This window comes from Cnephaeus nilssonii (assembly GCF_951640355.1).
Source record: "Cnephaeus nilssonii genome assembly, chromosome: 11".
NCBI classification, from domain to species: domain Eukaryota; kingdom Metazoa; phylum Chordata; class Mammalia; order Chiroptera; family Vespertilionidae; genus Cnephaeus; species Cnephaeus nilssonii.
This window is the reverse complement of record NC_137082.1, coordinates 15,436,325-15,456,662: the sequence shown is the minus strand read 5'-3', so window position 1 is coordinate 15,456,662 and position 20,338 is coordinate 15,436,325. Positions and strand designations below refer to the sequence as shown.

Sequence of the window (20,338 nt, the reverse complement as noted above, 5' to 3'; positions counted from 1 at the left end):
GCACCTTCTGCATGTGTACTAGCCATCTCCAAATATGGAAAATCCTGGAAATGGCCTTCCTGACCAGTACTTTTCAATCTAAAGCAGTAAAGCGCCATGCAAGGAAATTCTCTTCCATGGTTTTTATCATGTGAATAAAAGGACTCCTTTATAAGGTGGTAAAGAAGCTGCTGGGAGGAGTATCTGCACTCTGGCTGTGTGTTGTAAGGCTCTCTCACCAGGCCACTGTTTCTTTCTCTCTGCTTTTCATGTCTGTTGATGTACTATTTTGCATGAACCATAATCGTGATATGTGGCATAGAAAGCATATATGCATTTATAACTCCCTGTACAAGCTGACTTGTTAGACTAAATGATTCATTGTGTGACTCTCTTAACCTGGGCTACCAAACTGTGATTGTGGGTGATAAGATATGATATTTACATCGACTAGAGTAACATTTGCTATAGTTTCTCAACATATATAATAGAGCATTGCTTTCCATTATGAACGGTTGCATTTTATATGACTGTTGATCTACAGTTATGTATAAATCAGCCTTCCGTAAGAAATGATCCTTGTTTATGACCAACACAAATTTCAAAATTAATATCTGGCTCCTTCAAGACAGTTTCTGTACCACAATCATTTTTAAAGCCAGATAAAGAAGTCAGGAATGGTTACTATTGTCAGTGTTTTCTTCTGTTACAAATAGAATTGTCCTGTGTGTGACTGAGGATGCTGATTAGTGCACATGGATTATCACTGGTTTACTCGATAGCCTTGGATAAAGTGCCAACTGTTTATATGACCTTTGAGATGAGCAATCATGTCTTTAAATATAGATTCTTTCTAACGAGTGTTCATCATGGCATCAGGCTCTCCCGTGGACTTCATCTAGACACCCCTGCGCTCCTCCATCCCTGGGAGCTACTGCTGGACCACTCCCCTAAGTGAAATATTCCCATCTGCTTTGCAATCTCCCCTGGACTGAAGCAGTCCACTGGTAAATTTTATAAGCCATTCCAGAAACACAGATTTGGAAAGAGTGATCTACTTTTGTTCCTTAATTGTTCATGACTCTTCTGTTACGGAATTCTAAGCTGGGCGGAGCGGGAAGGCTCTGACACGAATTCATTAAAGCCTGTAGAAAAGAGCTGTGCTTGACGAGGCAGCAGCCCTGCTTGTTTCCCCGGCCAAACTATGGCAGCCGATAGCTGTCTCTTTATAAAATGGGACATCTGCCCCAGAGCAGATGGTTTTGTGCTTTAAGCTAAAAGAGAGTATGAAGAATGAATTCCTGCTCACAAAATGAACCAACTTAAAACAAAAAATTCCCATCATTGTTGATTTTTCTTATATCAAGGACTAACGTGTTCAAAGATCTTCATATAAAAGGTTTACTCTTATTAGGTGGAAGACCAACTCATTATTTTAGACAATGATGAATTATTAAAATGTTATTCATGTCATTTGGGGTAATTGATAAAAAATTTATTTGTTGCCTTCTGGAAAATTTTTTAACATTAAAATAATTACTAAATAAGTAGTTTTATATCAAAACCCTAATGAGACTACCTTTTTTTTTTCCCAGGTGCAACTAATTATCTCTGTTAGTGGCTACTTTCAGATACAATTGCCCAATTGTGCTCCCAAACTCATGATGAAAAATTGATTCATCTTTATATTGTATGAAGTAGAGCATGTACTGCTTATGTTCAGAAAAAAATTCGGGGTTATTTATTACTTTGTATGCATTTAAAACTTCCATCAAATTATCAGTCTTTTATAAACCAGTTGGAAAAACCGGTTGGTACACTTGTTTAAATTGCACTTTTCTGATCAGAACCCATTCCAAGCATATGAAATTAATTGTAGATTATTTATTTATTTGTTTATTTACATTCTCCTTGCTTTTTTAAAAAAATAAATCTTTATTGTTCAGATTATTACAGTTGTTCCTCTTTTTCCCCCCATAGCTCCCCTCCACATGATTCCCCACCCCACCCCACCCCATGCCCTTACCCCCCGCCACTGTCTTCATCCATAGGTGTAAGATTTTTGTCCAATCTCTTCCCGCACCCCTCACACCCCTTTCCCCCTGAGAATTGTCAATCCACTCCCTTTCTATGTCCCTGATTCTATTATATTCATCAGTCCACTCTGTTCATCAGATTTTTTATTCTCTTGACTTTTAGATTCACTTGTTGGTAGGTATGTATTTGTTGTCATTCTGTTGTTCATAATTTTTATCTTTACCTTTTTCTTCTTCCTCTTCTTCTTAAAGAACACCCTTCAGCATTTCATATAATCCTGGTTTGGTGGTGATGAACTCCTTTAGCTTTTTCTTGTCTGTGAAGCTCTTTATCTGACCTTCAATTCTGAATGATAGCTTTTTTGGGTAGAGTAATCTTGGTTGTAGGTTCTTGCTGTTCATCACTTTGAATATTTCTTACCACTCTCTTCTGGCCTGCATAGTTTCTGTTGAGAAATCAGCTGACTGTCGTATGGGTACTCCCTTGTAGGTGACTAACTGTTTTTCTCTTGCTGCTTTCAAGATTCTCTCTGTCTTTTGCCCTGGGCATTTTAATTATTATGTGTCTTGGTGTGGTCCTCTTTGGATTCCTCTTGTTTGGGGTTCTGTGCGCTTCCTGGACTTGTAAGTCTATTTCTTTCACCAGATAGGCAAAGTTTTCTGTCATTATTTCTTCTAATAGGTTTTCAATATTTTGCTCTCTCTCTTCTTCTGGCACCCCAAAAATTTGGATGTTGGTATGCTTAAAGTTGTCCCAGAGGCTCCTTACACTATCTTCATATTTTTGGATTCTTTTTTCTTTTTGTTTTTCTGGTTGGGTGTTTTTTGTTTCCTCATATTTCAGATCTTTGGTTTGATTCTTGGGGTCCTTTGATCTACAGTTGAGTTTCTGTATATTCTTTATTTCAGACAGTGTATGCTTAATTTCTGACTGGTCCTTTTCCATTTTTTTGGCATTCTCATTAAGGTCCTTGAAGGTCTCACTAAGCTCCTTAGAGGTCTCATCAAGTTTCTCGGCGTTTTTTAGAAGATTCTTGAGTAACCTTATAAATGTGGTTTTGAACTCTATGTCCAGTAGTTTGCTTTCCTCCATTTCTTTCATTCGTGACATGTTTCTTTGTCTCCGCATTTTGGCTGCTTCCCTGTGTTGATGGAGTGGCTTTGTGTGGTAGGTGACCTATAAGGGCCAGTGGCTCAGCCTCCCCAATCACCTGAGGTGGACACTATTGGTGCACCCCTTTGTGGGCTGAGTGCAAAGTCTTGGTGTAGTTAAGCCTTGATTGCTGTTGGTACACTGGGAGGAATTGACCTCCAGGCCAATTGGCTGTGAGGACCCGCTGTGTTTATAATGGAAGAACTGCTGCGCTGGAGACACGCTTATGGTGCAGGACTTGTTTCAGTGGGGCTTTGGTGCTCACTGAGTCTGCCTCTTGAATGTGTCACTTATGGATGTGAGGAGTTGAAATCTGGTGTCGTCTCACACTGACCACTAGGTACACTGGCTCTGGATCTCCAATGGGGTGCAGATCTGCTACTGTCTGAGGCCACCCAGCAGGAGCTACAGCGAGAACTACAGTTTTCTCCTCTTTGCTTGGGGTTTGGAGGTTTTGGAGCTGTCTGACCAGGGCTGCAGTCTGTTAGGTTAAGCTGCGATAGGGTAGGCCATTCATATGCAAAAGCTGCTGCTTGGAGCTTGGGTGGGTTTGTAGATTGTGCAGGGGGGGTCTCAGGGAGTCACTAGGCTAGGGCGTGGCAAAGCCCTCTCTGCGTCTCCGAGTTTCCTTGTCCCTGAGTCTCGTGCCCCCGCGCAGTAAACAATGATTCCTGCGCGCAGCTCTGCAAGCAAGCCATCCTCACTTTTCGACCCAATGGCAGACAGTCCAGTTTCTCCCCATAGGCATTTGGGTCCCCAGCGTCTCCCCAGAAACTGGATTTCAGAGTAATCGGGAGCTTGTCTCCCTTCGCATTGAAAAAAAGCAATGCCCGCCGCCAGCCCAGTTCACGCACCTCTGTACCTCAGCTTTTCAGCGCTTGTGCACGTCTCAATGCTCTTTTCTCTTTCCTTCTAGTTGTAGAACTTCCACTCAGCCAGCTTTCCCGTGGTTCTGGGTGATAGACGTTTTTTCTTTTAGTTGTAGTTTTGAAATTGTTGTGCGAGGCAGCAGGTTAGGTGTTTACCTATGCCGCCATCTTGGTTGAAGCTCTCAATTGTAGATTATTTAAAGGCTAGTCTTTTAATTAGAGGAGTATATAACTTAGGTGACATCAAACTTTGTTTTTCTGTGAGGCATTGATGTTATAAATTTTCCAATGTAAAGTACACAAAAGAGAAAAAACTCCTTTAAGTCCTTTGTACCACTTTGCAGATTTTCTGGTTTGGTGTGTTTATGTAGAACCATGGGCAAGACTCCATGCGAGGACAGCCATGGCTCTTACACTCCTTGCCCAGTCTGTCCTGAAATAAATCTGCAAGAACGCCTGGTTTTGTGCTTTAAGCATTGGCGTCACTGTTCAGAAGTCACAAATTCTAGATGCTGTACCTCCTTCAATAGTTTATTTGCTATTTGCCTCCATGCAAGTCAATTAATGGGTTTTGTCTTTCTGTGAAGTCTGGATAATAATCATAGGAAATCTTAACTGATTTTTTCATGCCAGGACCCAAGTAATGGTTACAGTTGGCAGGGTTATTAGTAACCAGAGTCTTACCTTGGCTTTGCCTCTGCAAAACCCTGTGAACAATCACCAGACAGGCTGGTCTCTAATAAGTAACCTATCCCTACTAATTTAACTAATTTAATTCATTCTAATTCAACTTGTTTTCAAGTTTAATTCAACCTACCTAAACATGCTTTCCAGACAGAAACACAGTTGATTTATTCATGATGAGAAATATACCAGCTACATGGACTAAAATTTGCTGGTGGCCTGTGAGTACATTTTTCCAGTAGGAAAATCTGTTGTGAAATAAAATAAAGATGCAAATATAAATTCATTTACATGGAATCAGAGCAAAGGAATTGGGTGGCATTATGACATCGGTAACGTCTGGCCAGAACCAAGAGAGGCAAGTTGCTGAGGGATTGCTACCAAACCAGCCAGAAACCTTAGAATTATTCTGGGAAGTTTTTAAATAAGTTCAAGGATTCCAATGATACATGACACTTCATTCAAGTCTTGGGAAAAACTAAGGGTTAGTAGGTCAGGCAAAGGTTGTCACAATTAAGAACCTTCTTTAATAAGTTTTTTGCCCATTAAGTATGATGTTGGCTGTAAGTTTGCCATATATGGCCTTTACATGTTGAGATATAGTCCCTCTATTCCCACTTTGCTGAGAGTTTTTATCAAAAATGGATGTTGGATTTTGTCAAATGCTTTTTCTGCATCTGTTGATATGACCATGTGATTTTTGTCTTTCAATTTGTTTATGTCATATATCACGTTTATTGATTTGCAAATATTGTACCAGCCTTGCATCCCTGGAATAAATCCCACTTGGTCATGGTGTATGATCTTTTTAATATACTTGCTAACATTTTGTTGGGAATTTTAGCATCTATGTTCATCAGGGATATTGGCCTGAAATTCTCCTTCTTTGTAGTGTCTTTATCTGGTTTTGGAATTAGGGTAATGCTGGCCTCATAAAAAGAGCTTGGAAGTATTCCTTCCTCTTGGATTTTTTGGAATAGTTTGAAGAGTATAGGTGTTAGTTCTTTGAATGTTTGGTAAAACTCCCCTGTGAAGCCATCTGGACCTGGGCTTTTGTTTGCTGGGAGTTTTTTATTATTATTATTATTATTATTGCTTCCATTTCATCAGTTGTTATTGGCCTATTCAGGTTTTCTGATTCTTCCTGATTCAGTTTTTGGAGATCATATTTTTCTAGGAATTTGTCCATTTCATCCACATTGTCCAGCTTGTTGGCATATAGCTGTTCATAGTATTTTCTTACAATCCTTTGTATATCTGTGGTGTCAGTGGTTACTCCTCCACTTTCATTTCTGATTTTATTTATTTGGGTCCTGTCTGTCTCTTGATGAGACTGGCTAATGGTTCACTAATTTTGTTTATTCTTTCAAAGTACCAGCTCTTGGTTTTATTGATTTTTTGTACTTTTTATTACACTTCCTCAGGCAGCACATGTCTGGTCATCCCATTCTTAGTGTTGCTAAGACTAATACATGGATTCAAGCATTGGCAGACTGATGCTCTAATATAAAGTTTCCTGTTATGCAATCACAAAATTATGATGATTTCCTACATTCATTGATTAATTTGGACTTTCAAAATGGTGGTTTTTCTAATTCATTCATTCTTCTGTATTTATTAGTTGGAAGAACTTTTCCCATCAAATACTTGGTAACTATGAAATGTACTTTTTTGCCACAAAAACAGGATAAATGTGTGATTCTATCCCTTTACTTACCGATTTTCAGAATAACAAATTGTTGTCCTAGTAGCATCCAGAGGTTATTTTGTTTATATTTTTTATTGTGGTAAAACACACATAAAATTTAGCAGCTTAACCATATTTAAGTGTACAGTTCAGTAGTGTTAAGTACATTCATATTGTTGTGCAACCAATCTCTGGAATGTTTTAATTTTACAAAACTGAAACTCTATCTATACCATTAAACAACTCTCCATTTCTCCCTCCTCCAGTCCCTGGCAATTTCCATCCCCCTTTCTCTTTCTATGAATTTGACTAGCCTATGTGAGTGGAATCATACAGTATTTGTCTTTTTATGGCCAGATTATTTCACTTAGCATAATGTCCTTAAGATTTATCCCTATTGTAGCATGTGGCAAGATTTCTTTCCTTTTTAAGGCTAAATCCAAGGTTTTTTTATTTTTTAAATTTCATTTTTATTTATTTTTTAAAAGAAGTCATGGCTTTTTATATACTAGTTATGTCAGTCCATTGTCACTATTATTCCTTTTGGTGCTCAAATTGTGCCATCTTTGGCCAGTGGGATCCCCTCTCTAAGATAGCTCCTGAGGCTTTTGACATGACTCAGTAGCCTTTGATAGCTTCCTTATTTTCTGGTATGATGGTGTTCCAGGTTCTCTTGTACATTTCCTGCCCCAGAACTGGAATAGGGAATTTTTCTAAGGGGCCCTGGTTCCTTTCAGCATCCAAATACCATAGTATACATGCAAGGTAGGCTTACTTTTTAACTCTTTCCTAATGCTACCTTAATATTTTTTATTATAAGTAGACCATAGTAAGAGTATAATGAAGATAAACTATTGTTAAAATGAAAATGTGACCTATTTCTTTTAATGACATTTAAGAGGAGCATGGCCATCCATGCAGTGATTTGAAACCATGACTGCACGTTAGAGCACTCTATATGCCTTAAAAAATTGTTATGGCTGGGTCACACCCCAGGCCTATTTTACTAGACTCTGTAGCAGTTGGCACCAGGTACTTGCGTTTTACAGATTTTCCCAGATAGTTCCACTACACAGCCAAAGTTGAGATTGCTTGTCTAACAATCAAATGATAACCAAAATAAAATAAAAAATGTTTTAATGTACCTGGACTCTAAAAATGTCCTTAGTCCAGAATAAATTAGGTCCCAAGCTTTTCTGGATTACCTACAGTATCTTCTACTAACTTGATTATGGGGCCTTTAAAAATGTGGGAATCTCATAAATAACCAAAACTTACAAATCTCTAATGTTTCTCCTGTTTCTGTTTTATAGGCCTGAACAAGCACTGGCCTCAGGCTTATTAGGGGCACCATTGAGTCAGAGTGTGGCCAGCTTGAAAGAACATTATAATTCTATCGAAGAGGAGATAGTTAAACTGTCTGAAGTTATCCCAGTCAAAAATGTGGACCAGAGGACAAAGGTTAGTCATTTTTTTTAAAGTTTCAAGATGTACAAGGTAATGATTTGAGGAAATAGTTACATTCTTAACGTATTTGAGAAAATAGTAAGTGAAGTTTTGTGGTTGGTTTTTAACTTTCTGATCTCAGGCCTTTTGCATATTGTTTGTGTAGGAATCTCACCTCCTTACATAAAGTTAATCCGGGTCCTAGATGTAAGATCTAATTAAACACACCTACCACAACATTTTCCAAGGAGCTTAGAAGCATCTTGTAGCATTCTGGTTTTCTTTCTCCACTTCGTACTTTCAAAACACTGTATGGTTGGTCATTCGTGTCAATTCAGCAATTACGTATTAATCCATTTCTGTACACGGGCACCATCCCAGATCCATTGGAGGGAAAGACATAAATAAAATATGGCCCCATTCTGGGGAATGGCATAGTGGGATGCATGTAATAAGAAAATGGCAAAAAATGTGGGCCTTCAGAAAAGGGAGGAAGAAATGGGGGCAAGGGGGAGGCGACCCTTAAAAGACTGACAAGATTTTGACAGGCTATGAGTACAGGGTGGGACGAGAGGGAAGGACTGTTAGGAGTCAAAGAACAGACCAGAAAAGCCAACATGTATTCAGGAAATGGAGCAGGGTCATCATCTGTGGCCGAAGAGTGGGCACCAGGCTGAGGATAGTGGGCGAGAAAGTCCAAGGTGTTCCCTGGCCCAGTTGTGCAGGGTCCAATCCAGGCTAGGGAGCTTATGTTTAGTTGACTAGATTTTGGAAAGCCATGGGAGCTTTCTGAGCAGGGCTATAGTAAGGTTCTGCAGTGCTTTGGGGAATTTCACCTGCTTGGATTAGGACAGGCACGAGAGAGAGATAGAGAGAGAGAGAGAGAGAGAGAGAGAGAGAGAGAGAGAGAGATGGGGGGGGGGGAAGGGGGAGAGAGAGAGGGAGAGGGGATGGAAACTGGTGGAGCAAGGTCCCATGGGAAGGAAGGGAAGCACAAAGGGAACCCGAAGCCCAGATTTAGAGCATTCCCATTGTAGTCTGTGTCATTTCCTAGAAAAGCCATAGTCAAAGAGATGGTCTTTTTTCTCCTAAGTTTAATATCATGAATTTGTCTTACTGTAAACCATTGTTTGTCATCCATATACGTAATATAGGGTTTTCTGTCTTTGATCCTTTTTAACTTGTTATTTTTATCATGCACATAGTTTAAGGATTCGACATGTGCCCCTCCTGGAGCCTTGCCACCTCTGTCTCAGAGTTGTGTACCTGTGTTGCTGTATGTTCAGAGCCTCTGCCATCTCCCCTCAAGTCTTTCAGGGAACTTTCAGATCTCTAGTCCCTGCCCTTTCCTTGCCTCTTAAATTAAAAGAGAGTGGAAGAGCCCTGGCCAGGTGACTCTGTTGGTTGCAGCATCATCCCATGCACCAGATGGTTGCAGATTCGATTCCCGGTCAGAGCACATACGTAGGTTGTGGGTTCAATATCCGGTGGGGGCACGTACAGGAGGCAGTCTATTGATGTTTCTTTCTCACATCGATGTTTCTCTTCCCCTCTTTCCCTCCCTTTCCCCCATCCTTTCTCTCTAAAACATCAATAGAAGGCATGTCCTCTGGTGAGGATTTAAAAAAGAGACAGAGTAAAAGGACTTTTTAAAAGTATATCAAACATATATACATAGAATGATACAATATACTTACCAATCCAAATTCACATGTGTTGATACCATCATACTATATTGTTTCAGATCTCATCCTCATCTTCCTTCTCTTCCCCATCTTCTTACTTCTTTTCTCTCTCCTCTCATCTTCTCTCTCTTCCTTTTTCACCCCCCTTCTCTTTCTTCTCCAGCTCTTTCTTTCATTTCTCCTCTCCTTTCTCCTCCTCTCCGTCCTCGAGCCTCCTTCCTCTCATCTTTCTTTCTCCTGTAACTAATTATTGCAGCTACAGATAGAGCCCCCATATGCATCTCAAGGATCCGATGCTCCTTTTAAAAAGTAACCTTGTGTATGTCCTTTTTGCAAACATTTTCATTTTACTGCATGATGTGTGAATCAGTAAGTAACAGTTTTGTTTTGGCTTAGGTATGATACCATTTGTGTGAATGTTTTTTTCAGAAAGAATAATGTTTTTTTAGAAATAACAGAACCTGTGTTTTCTAAATCCATTCCATAACTGTTGATAAATGTAGATCTTAAGAAGGATTTTGTTTTCAAATTTCATTGCCCATTTCATTTAGTATTATCCTATGTAATAAAGGCTAATGTGCAAATTGTCCTCTCTGGTGGGAGTTTGACCAACCAGGAGTTCGACCAGAGGGCGGGGCCGGCTGGCCAACCGCTGTGCCGGCCGGACCCCACCCGTGCACGAATTCATGCACCGGGCCTCTAGTTCTGTAATAAAATTGTTTATAGCAAGTACTGTTACTGGAAAGAAGACCTGGCCCATGGTGGGTCTGCCTAGGGCCAGCTTGTAGTGTGTGGGTTCTTGACTTCGTGCGGAAAAATTTCACAACACAAATCCAGATGGACTACGAGGGAACATTTATTGAAGCTGGGGACATAAAACAAGAAAGGACTTAGAAGCAGCAGGAGAGCCTAGGCTGGGCTGCCTTAGCTCTCTGGGGAGTCAGAGAAAAGGAGGCCTTGGGTACAAGTTTAGGGGATTAGCCTGGGATGAGCTGCTCATTGCTCCCCTGGTTGCAAGCCTCACGGGGTCCTTTGGAGTTTAGGAGATGCATGCCTGTGGGGGGAGAAGTGGGGGAAGAAGATAGGAAAGGGAATGGCAGGGGCTGCTCCCCAGAGGGAGAGCTAGTGCTGGGTCCTTTGTCTTGAGGCTTTGTCTCTTTCTTGAAGGTGGGAATCTTAGGGGAGGTCTCAGGGGAGGGTTTCAGCAGAATATTAATAAGTTTTCTAGCTGTGCTTCTCCAGGCCTTGGTCTCTAATGATTGGTCAGTATCAGGGCAGGGGGTTGTCAGTCATTGCAGCTGATCCTGGTGCTGCCCACCTGGTTTTGCTGCCTTTCTGGGTCTGGAGCTGAAATACAACTGAGGCCTAGATGTTATTTCTAAGGAGGTGACCTTCTATATCTGCTGTAAATTGCTCTGTTTTTTTCAGCTGTCCCAGTTTCCCTATTCCACCTGTCCTGGCTTACTAGCCTGTCTCAGTACATCACATCAGCTGTGTCAAGAGTGAAATAAGTATTGGTTGAATGCTCTTTGTTATCTAAACTTTTTTTAAAGGGTATTGTTTATATTAGAAAATGTATTCCAAGTTCTAGACAACCAATCCATTTATAATTTTAAAATAATAACTCCATTATTAATGAGAAGAGGCTGCCCAGTTAAAAATTTGGGAATCAAATGGTATTCTTTGTTCCTTTAAATCAGTGGTTCTCAACCTTTCTAATGCCGCGACCCTTTAATACAGTTCCTCATGTTGTGGTGACCCACAACCATAAAATTATTTTTGTTGCTACTTCATAACTGTAATTTTGCTACTGTTATGAATCATAATGTAAATATCTGTGTTTTCCGATGGTCTTAGGCGACCCTGCTAGCGGTTCTCAACCTGTGGGTCTCGACCCACAGATTGAGAACCGCTGCTAGTAGAGCCTAAGACCATCGGAAAATTACAGTTATGAAGTAGCAATGAAAATAATTTTATGGTTGGGGGTCACCACAACATGAGGAACTGTATTAAAGGGTCGCGGCATGAGAACCACTGCTTTAAATCATCATGATCTCATCTTAGTTGCAATAATAAAAATTACCAATAAATTAATGACAACATCTGTACTTAAAGATGGAAGTAAAGAAGCAGTTTCACAAATGGCTAGGTTCTGAATGAAGAAATGCACAGCAACAATGAACAATGTTACCAAAATTATATGGGCAGGGCAAGCGTTGGGAGCTTTAGGACTAAATACTTTTGTGGGTTCTAGTTTATGCATCATCCGTTTACAATTAGCAAAATCAAGTATCTCGGAGTTGTTATCCTGCGTTGAAACAATATATACATTTAGTAACTAATATGGGTTAAATATTTCTCTATAGATAAAATTCTTAAAGATTTTCAAAATTTAAGAACGCTTTACTAGTAATTACTTGGTTAAGTAAGAGTCTAATGAAGCTCAGAAATATTTACTTTGATCTCTTGGGTAAATGGCTAATTAAACAGCACAAGTAAATGATGTTTACCTGTGGGTCCCCTTGCTGTCAGCGGGAGTCAATCCATCTCTTGAGTAAATACATCATTAAGCTCTGAAACTGGGATTATGTCCCCTCAAGACTCGATAAGGTCCACAGCACCCGCATAATCTATTAGGCAATTACATTATTGAGCTGCATACTTTAAATCAGAAAAATTTGTAATTACTTTATATGAAAAAAAAATGAGTTGGGTGCTTCATTAAAATACAAAGTGCCTTAATACTTATTTTATTTTAAGTGATGTTTGTTTCCACCTGGGAAAACTCCAAACAAAGCAGAGTGATCTGCTGGTGTCACTGGTAGAATAGGTTGGTCCTGTTGCCACACACACACATAAATCAGACATGTGACTGGTCACAGGAATCCCCTCACCTCTCCCTAAATGGTGGGCTGGTTTCTTGTTCTCCCTTGAATATTCATCTGCTGGCTCATAAGAATACTTTCCCTTTCTTTTAATTGCTACATAGATAAAATCCCTTTCCTATAATTTAGATACAACTTAAGCGATGATGCTTAAAAAGGCAGGTGAATGGGAGTCACTCAGATCCTGTATGTCTTTGTTAAAAATATTCTAGATCATTTTTTATCTTTGAGCTATGATTCAAGTGTTTTTGCTGCTTCTCTTAAGTTTTCTTTTTCTGCATCTAGTATAACATTTACATACTAGGAACAAGAGCAACAGTATTAAACCAGTAACCAAAGAACCCATTACATGTATTATCATAATTTTTTATTAAGCTGATACTATGTTTTCTCCTTTGTTCACTGTCATTGTACCTTATGATATATTTGGCCATACAAATTAATACTTTATACCATTTTATTATCCAGAAACTCTAATTTTTCTTCTGGCCAGTTAGTTTCCATAGAAATGACTTCATGGGGAGGATTCAGTTTAATTTCTCAATACATTGGGTTTTCAGTTTCAATATTATCATAGGTTTTATTAACCTCAGGCAAAGTTATTTTGCCTATGATTTCAGTATTATGTCATATTACCATAGTATTTAGTGTTGTGAACGAAAAGGGGCCACATGCTACCTGACTAGCTCAGGGAATGCCTGCATGGTGACCTTGCAAACTCAGAGACCTAAAGTAACCACAAAGGATGGTCTGACATTAAAACTTTTTAAATAAAAGCAGTTTATGGTGGGTAGTCATGCCCTAGGCCAGTATCTTCCTTGACAAAGGTCAATCTTTACCTTAAGTGAGCCTGTCTCTTATCTTTTTGCATCTACGATAACACATCATTGGAATGTCAAAGGAATTTTCCTTTTTCCAGAACCCTCAAAGCACAGGCACCACTCTGATGAGACCACAAATCCCCTCATTGTCATTGAGTTAATTGTTGACTATTAACTATCCTGCACCCACCTAAGTGAAAGAAGTGTGTGTCTATCATTTTACTTTTTATCCAACCCCAGGGGTTCCCCCCATCCCACTTTGCTTTCTTTCGCCTCCCTAATCTATCGCCAATGGATTTCATGTAACCCACTTGTCTCCTCTTTTGATTGTAATGTATAAAATAAGGTGTGAAACTGCCATTCTCCGGAGCATTATCTCAATCCATTGAGATTTTGCTTCCCGACAATTGTGGACAAGGTTTGGTTCAAATAAACTCACAAAATTCTTCACAGGTTTGAATGTTTCTTATGTTGACCATGTAAATTTGGGATTGTTACAATAAAAATCACTTAGTATAACAGAAGAATTTTCTAACCCTTACCCAAGAATGTCCTTTTTCTATATATCATATATTGTTATTTGTTAGGGTAGATACAATAGGCCAGGATTGGGTGAATTCAGTATTCCATATTGATTGGGGGCATAACCATTCACCTCTTTGGTTTTTACAATTAGATAGGGAGCTGGGTTCCCATTGTTTACTATTTTTTAAGTATTGCCCATCTAATTCTCATTGGACGTATTCTAGTGTTATTGAGAATGGTTTCTATGCCAGTCAGTTGAACTACTGAGAATCTAAGCTTAAGATCTAGCTGAGGTACCTGGGCTTTTATATCTAATAAGAAAGGGGGTCTCAGGAGATAGATATTGTTTCATTAGGAAACCATAAGGAGAATAGTAACAATATAATAATCCTTTTATGTATATTCAACCAATAACAATTAGGTGATAGAAGAGCAAGGTTTGAGAGAAGTTCAAAGAACAAATTTAACAATTTTCAACATCAATTTGTGAGCATACAGTCCTTGTTGATGTCTTGGGATAGCTGTCTGCCTTCGATGGCAGCAACTTCTCGAAAAATCTTTGATCTTCGCTGTAGATGGAGACAAGTGTCAGAGACAGGAGTAGAGATCCTTTCCCGCAGTTAGGTGCCTTTTTTAAATGAGAAATGTGAATCCGTGAGTAAACTCTTTTGAGTTTGGCTGCACATGGGTTAGTTAGTAATACCTAGCAAGGTCCCTTCCAATGAGGTTGGAGAGAGTCTTTTTTACTTGATGTTTTTTCCAATAGACCAAATCTCCTGATTATAAGCCATGGTCTTTGAAATCTTCGTCTCAGGGAATATACTGTGAAATGAATTGGTTACTAATTTATTGATCTCTTTAAGCTGATTAATAATTCCTCACCAATAATGTAGAATGCCTCATTTTAGTAAAGTTAGTTCATATGCCCTTTCATGCAGATGCATAGGGTGTCCAGTGCCTATTTCATAAAGAGAAAGTCTATGTTTACCAAAAGGAGTGTATATTAGGTTGAGGAGCACTATAGGGAGAGCTTTTGTCCAGGGGAGATTAAAGGCTTCTGAAATTTTGGCTAGTTGAACTTTTATGTGTGAAAAGGAAGAAAGGAAGTTTGTAAGTAGGTTGTCCCAGAACAGGAGCTTTGTATTATACTTCCTTTAGAGCCTTGTAGAGGCCTGTTTCCCTTTGGGGTTCCATTGAATTGGATCAGGTTGATCTGACTTTAATAGGACATGTAGAGGCTGGGTCATTACTGAAAAATTTGGAAACCATTTTCGACAATATCCAGTCAAACCCAGGAATCCTCTAAGCTGCTTTCTTGTTTTTAGAAGAGGAAAAGATAGGATTCCTCGGAGTCTCTCAGGGTTAATCAGTAGCCCATCTTTAGGTAAGAGATGGCCAACGTATTTTACTTGAAGTAAGCAAAATTGAAGCTTTTCCTTTGAGACCTTATGTCCTTTTATAGCTAGCTGTTGTAATAAGTAAATTGTGTCCTTTGGGGAGTCTAGTAATGTCCTGGGGCAGTGGTCAGCAAACTCATTAGTCAATAGAGCCAAATATCAACAGTACAACGATGGAAATTTCTTTTGAGAGCCAAATTTTTTAAACTTAAACTTCTTCTAACACCACTTCTTCAAAATAGACTCGCTCAGGCCGTGGTATTTTGTGGAAGAGCCACACTCAAGGGGCCAAAGAGCCGCAGTTTGCTGACCACAGTCCTAGGGCATAAAAGTAAATCATCCACATGTTAGATTAAAGTGGAATCTCTAGGAAATTTAACATCATTTAAATCAATTTTTAATATCTGGAAAAGTAGGTGGGACTCTGTATATTCCTGGGGCCTTACAGTCTAAGTAAATTGGCAACCTTCCCAGGTGGAGGTAAGAGATATTGACTGTCTTTTTCTATTGGAATGCTGAAAAAGGCACTACATAAATTTATTACTGAAAAATATTGGCAGTCCCCAGGAAGAGCTGATAACAAGCTATGTGGATTTGGAACCACAGGATGTCTAAGAATAACTATCTTATTTATAGGTATAAGATCCTGTAAAAATCTCCATCCTTTTCCATTTGGTTTTTTTTACTGGAAGGATAGGAGAATTACAGGGACTTGTACATGGAATTTTAAGTCCGCCTTTTAAGTAATCTTGTATAATGGGCTTAATTCCAGTTAGTGCATCAGGTCTTTAAGGATATTGGTGAATATTAGGTAGAGGCAAAGTATTATCAATAGTTATTTTAGCCCTAGTTGGTTTGGCTCAGCAGTTGGAGTATCAGCCTGCAGACTGAAGGGTCTGATTCCAGTTAGAGGCACATACCTCGGTTGCAGGCTCAAACCCCGGCCCCAGCCAGAGTGCATGTGGGAGGCAACCAATCGATATTTCTCTCTGTGTGTCTCCCTCTCCCTTCCACTCTCTCTAAAAGTCAATGGAAAAGATTTCCTCGGGTGAGTATTAACCAAAAAAATAAAAAATAGTTATTTTAATAGGAGTGAGTTACTTGATCTTGCCATTGGAAAGGCCCAAAATTGCATTGGAATGTCCTGCAACAAACATTCAGTCTCAAGATTATTTTCCTTATGTAGAAGTTTCTTTAAAATCATTATTTTTCCAATTGGTTCAGTATCCAATTCATTTAGTTCTAAATACATTTCACCCTTCTGGGCAAAGGCTATGTGGGCATCATGGGTTTCAAGAAAATCTCTCCCTATTAGGTGAATTGGGACTAATTTGACTAGTAAAAATATATGTTGCCCATAACATTCCCTAGTTGGAAAGGGACAGGTTCTGATTTAAAAACAGTCCTTGATTAGTTAGATACCCCTACCATTTGTACAGAAGCTTTATTCTGAAGAAGAGGGTTAAGAATGGATAAAATAGCTCCGATATCTGCAAGGGCCTTAGTAATTTCCCTTTATGATAATTTTAATTTATCTTAAAGTATTAGTAAGGAGAAGGAAAAATGCTCTCTCATAGTCCTCAGAGTAGCCCTATGCTTGCTTCTGTTGTTTTTCTTTTTCTAAATTCTATTTTAGTTTTCTACAATCCTTCTATAGCAACCTGGCTTTTTAGAGTAAAAATAGACTCTTCTCTTTTCTAAAAGACCTTTGTGTGCCTCTGACTTGATTGCTTAATAGTTGGAGATGTAAGTTCATGGTTTTGGTAGCTTTATCTTTTTCTCTCCTTTAAATAGTTTTAGATAGTTTATCAGCCAAAATAGCCAGTTCATCATTATGTGTGGTCTGACAGTTTATATTGTTGAACCAAAGTTACAAACTCTTCATCTAGACCTTCCAAAAATGTCAAATTTAATAAAGGATCATTTTGATGATCGTTAAACTATCTGGAGACAGACCTGAGTATTGTTTGAAAGTTTTTCAAAATGTTCAAAGATATCAAGCACTGGTTCATCAGGCTTTCATTTACATTGCTGATATAGGTCTCGTTCATTTTCCAGGGGAAAATGTTAGGTATGGCTTGGTAAAGCCAGTGAGCTAATTCCCTGCATTTTTCCTAGTCTGTCTCTGTTTTAAAAAACTCTCTACATGCGTATGCCAGCTAACCTTTTTAGCCATTCTATTGCCCTTCTCTCAGGAACCAGTAGGTATATTATTTGCAACAGGTCAGAATAGCCAGGATCATATGTTCTAACAAATTCCTTTGTACCCATTGAGGTCCTTCTTAATTATGGTATGGTCCAAGGAACTTACACAATCACGGGTTCCCTTCTACCTGAGACTGTTTTTTTCCCTGAAGGGAGCTGCTAGAATTCTGGCTTATCCTTGTCTGAATTTCTATTTTCATTTTTCCCTAGTTCAATAGAGAGTGGTAGTGGAGGAAATATAAATGAAAGAAAGAAGGTAGGGGGAGGGCAAGTCTGGACAAGGAAGCTCAGAGAGCAAAGGATATAATGGAAGAGCTGTAGAAGGGATGTTGGCATTTATTAGCTTCAGAAACCTTTTTTAGTTCAGAGACAGTCTCTAAAATTTTCTTATTAACTTCCTGTAAAAAAGATAATTTATCTCAGCCTCTCCTAGAAGCTTCTAATTTTCAACAAGATAAGCTTTACATTCATTCAGTTTAATTTTAGAGCTGGCTTTTTCTTATTGAGCATGCAGAAAAATCAATTTGGAGATGTCAAGAATTCCTCACTTTGGCACTTTCAAGCTGATACCATTTTTTGTTAAATTTTCTCATTTCTATAGATACTTGCAAGTTGAGGTTCCATACAAATTATATATATAACCTGCAGGAGTATTAACAGAAGTTAAAGTTTTGGGGTAACTGAAGCTAAGGTTTTTGGGGTCCGTCAACCTTACAGGCATGATTTCCCATGTTAATTTTAGTTTTCTTTGGATATCTACAGAGTCTGGACAAATTCCTAGGGATGTTGTGTGGTGGATTGAAGAGTGCAGCTTATGAGTTGAGCTCTAAGAGGCTGTCACCTCACCAGTCACTTTCTTTCATTTATATCTCCTCCACTACCCTCTTATGTGTCTTGATTTCTCTCCCAGCTGTCTAATACAGCTGTGAGGACTCAGAGCACTAAGTAACCAAATCACACCCCAAGACAAATCAATTACTTAATTACAATTGACTTGGAATTTCCTATGAGGCTCATGCATGTAGTGAGGGATACCCTCTGACACTTCCACAAAGATTCTTAGTCACCTAAGAATACCTGAAATTCAAGCTAGAGGGAGGAAGTACCCCTTATCTTCAGAGCCAAATGAGTTCAGGTTTTCATTTATCCAACAAAAGTGGTGGTGGTGTTCAGATTTGCAGTTAAGTAGTTCCAATTGAAAAAACAAAATTAAAACCAGCCACCCATCTCAACTCCTATCCATTAGTGCCACCTCAAAGATTTTCTAAGAACAGCTCAAGTAAAGTCAGGCCCTCTGCCACAGGCAAGGGAAGGTTCGGAACTCAAAGAGATGACTCACCCAAGTTTACCTGATGTGAGGTTGGGAGCCAGTGGGGCTCAATGGGCCCCTGCTGGTACCTAGCATTGAGTCCAGGTTCACGGGGTGATCCTGGATGAGCTTCTTTGGAATCCTGCCAACTGCAGCAAGTAAATGTCAGTGTAAGAAATGTTCAAACCTATTGAATTTTTATGAGTTTATTTGAGCCAAACTGATGACAGTTGCCGGGAAGCAAAATCTCAATAGATTGAGAAAATGTTCTGGAAAATGGCAGTTTTACTGCTTATTTTATACATCAGAATCAAAGGGGACGATGGATAGGGGTTACATGAAATTCATTGATTATAGATTAGGGAGGCAGGAGAAAACAAAGTGGGGAAATCTCTGGGATTGGGTAAAAAGTAAAACAAATCACATTTGTATTTATAGGATAGTTAAACAGTCAACAATTAACAGGATAACAATAACAATAAGGGGATTTGTGGCCTCTACCTTTTTTAAATTATTTTTTTATTTTTTGCAGTGGTTGTGCTCTGGGGCATCCAGGAAAAGAGGAAATTACTTTGCTATTCCAAAAGTATGTTATTTTATATGCCTAAAGACATCAGATAGGCTCAGTTAAGGTAAAGATTAACTTTTGTCAGGGAAGATACCCACCATGAACTACTTTTAGTTTTAATTTCAGACCATCCTATATGGTTACTTTCGGTTGCTGTGTTTATAAGTCCGCCATGCAGTCCTCCCATCACAGAAATTTGATTCTTTTCTATCCAGTATATGTATTCTTTTTAAAAATATATATATTTTATTGATTTTTTACAGAGAGGAAGGGAGAGGGATAGAGAGCTAGAAACATCAATGAGAGATAAACATTGATCAGCTGCCTCCTGCACACCCCCTACTGGGGATGTGCCCGCAACCAAGGTAGATGCCCTTGATCGGAATCGAACCCAGGACCCTTCAGTCCGCAGGCCGACGCTCTATCCACTGAGCCAAACCGGTTTTGGCCCAGTATATGTATTTTTTAAAAAACTAGCAGGGGGGGGGGGGGGGGGGAAACATACCAACTACTACTAGCAGGGGGAAAAAAAACATACAAACTTGGAATGTCAAGGTAACCAAAACGAAGAAAAAAAATTTTTTGTTATCTGACTCTCCATATTTAACCTTTTGACATTAAGGTGTATGGTTTTTGATAGTTAATGTATTGACACGGGTTGTACTATTTGTGTACACAGCTTCTTTTTCCCCCACTTGTCTCAAATGCACTTCTTTTCTAATTATCACATGTTCTACATAATTTCCCATGGCTGTCCAGAGAACCTTATATGAATACTAGAGGCCCGGTGCACGAAATTCATGCATGGGGGTGGGGGGTTTACTCAGCCCAGCCTGCACCCTCTCCAATCTGGGATCCCTCTCACAATCCAGGACTGCTGGCTCCCAACTGCTCACCTGCCTGCTTTCCTGATTGCCCCTAACCACTTCTGCCTGTTAGCCTGATCACCCCCTAACCACTGCCCTGCCAACCTGATTGATGTCTAACTGCTCCCTTGCCAGCCTGTTTGCCCCCAACTTCCCTCCTCTGCTGGCCTGGTCACCCCTAACTGCCCTCCCCTGCAGGCTTGATTGCCCCCAACTGCCCTCC

General features: G+C 39.3%; 1 protein-coding gene across 2 annotated transcripts in view; it reads left to right on the top strand.

Annotated features, from left to right (window-relative positions):
* The window catches only part of KIZ (kizuna centrosomal protein), a 126,161-nt gene that overhangs the window by 60,908 nt on the left and 44,915 nt on the right, over window positions 1–20,338 (top strand). For both annotated transcript variants that reach the window (XM_079784392.1, XM_079784391.1), the window contains exon 8: window positions 7,722–7,869. In XM_079784392.1, coding sequence (XP_079640518.1) covers window positions 7,722–7,869 — 148 coding nt within the window. The remainder of the gene's footprint in view (window positions 1–7,721; window positions 7,870–20,338) is intronic.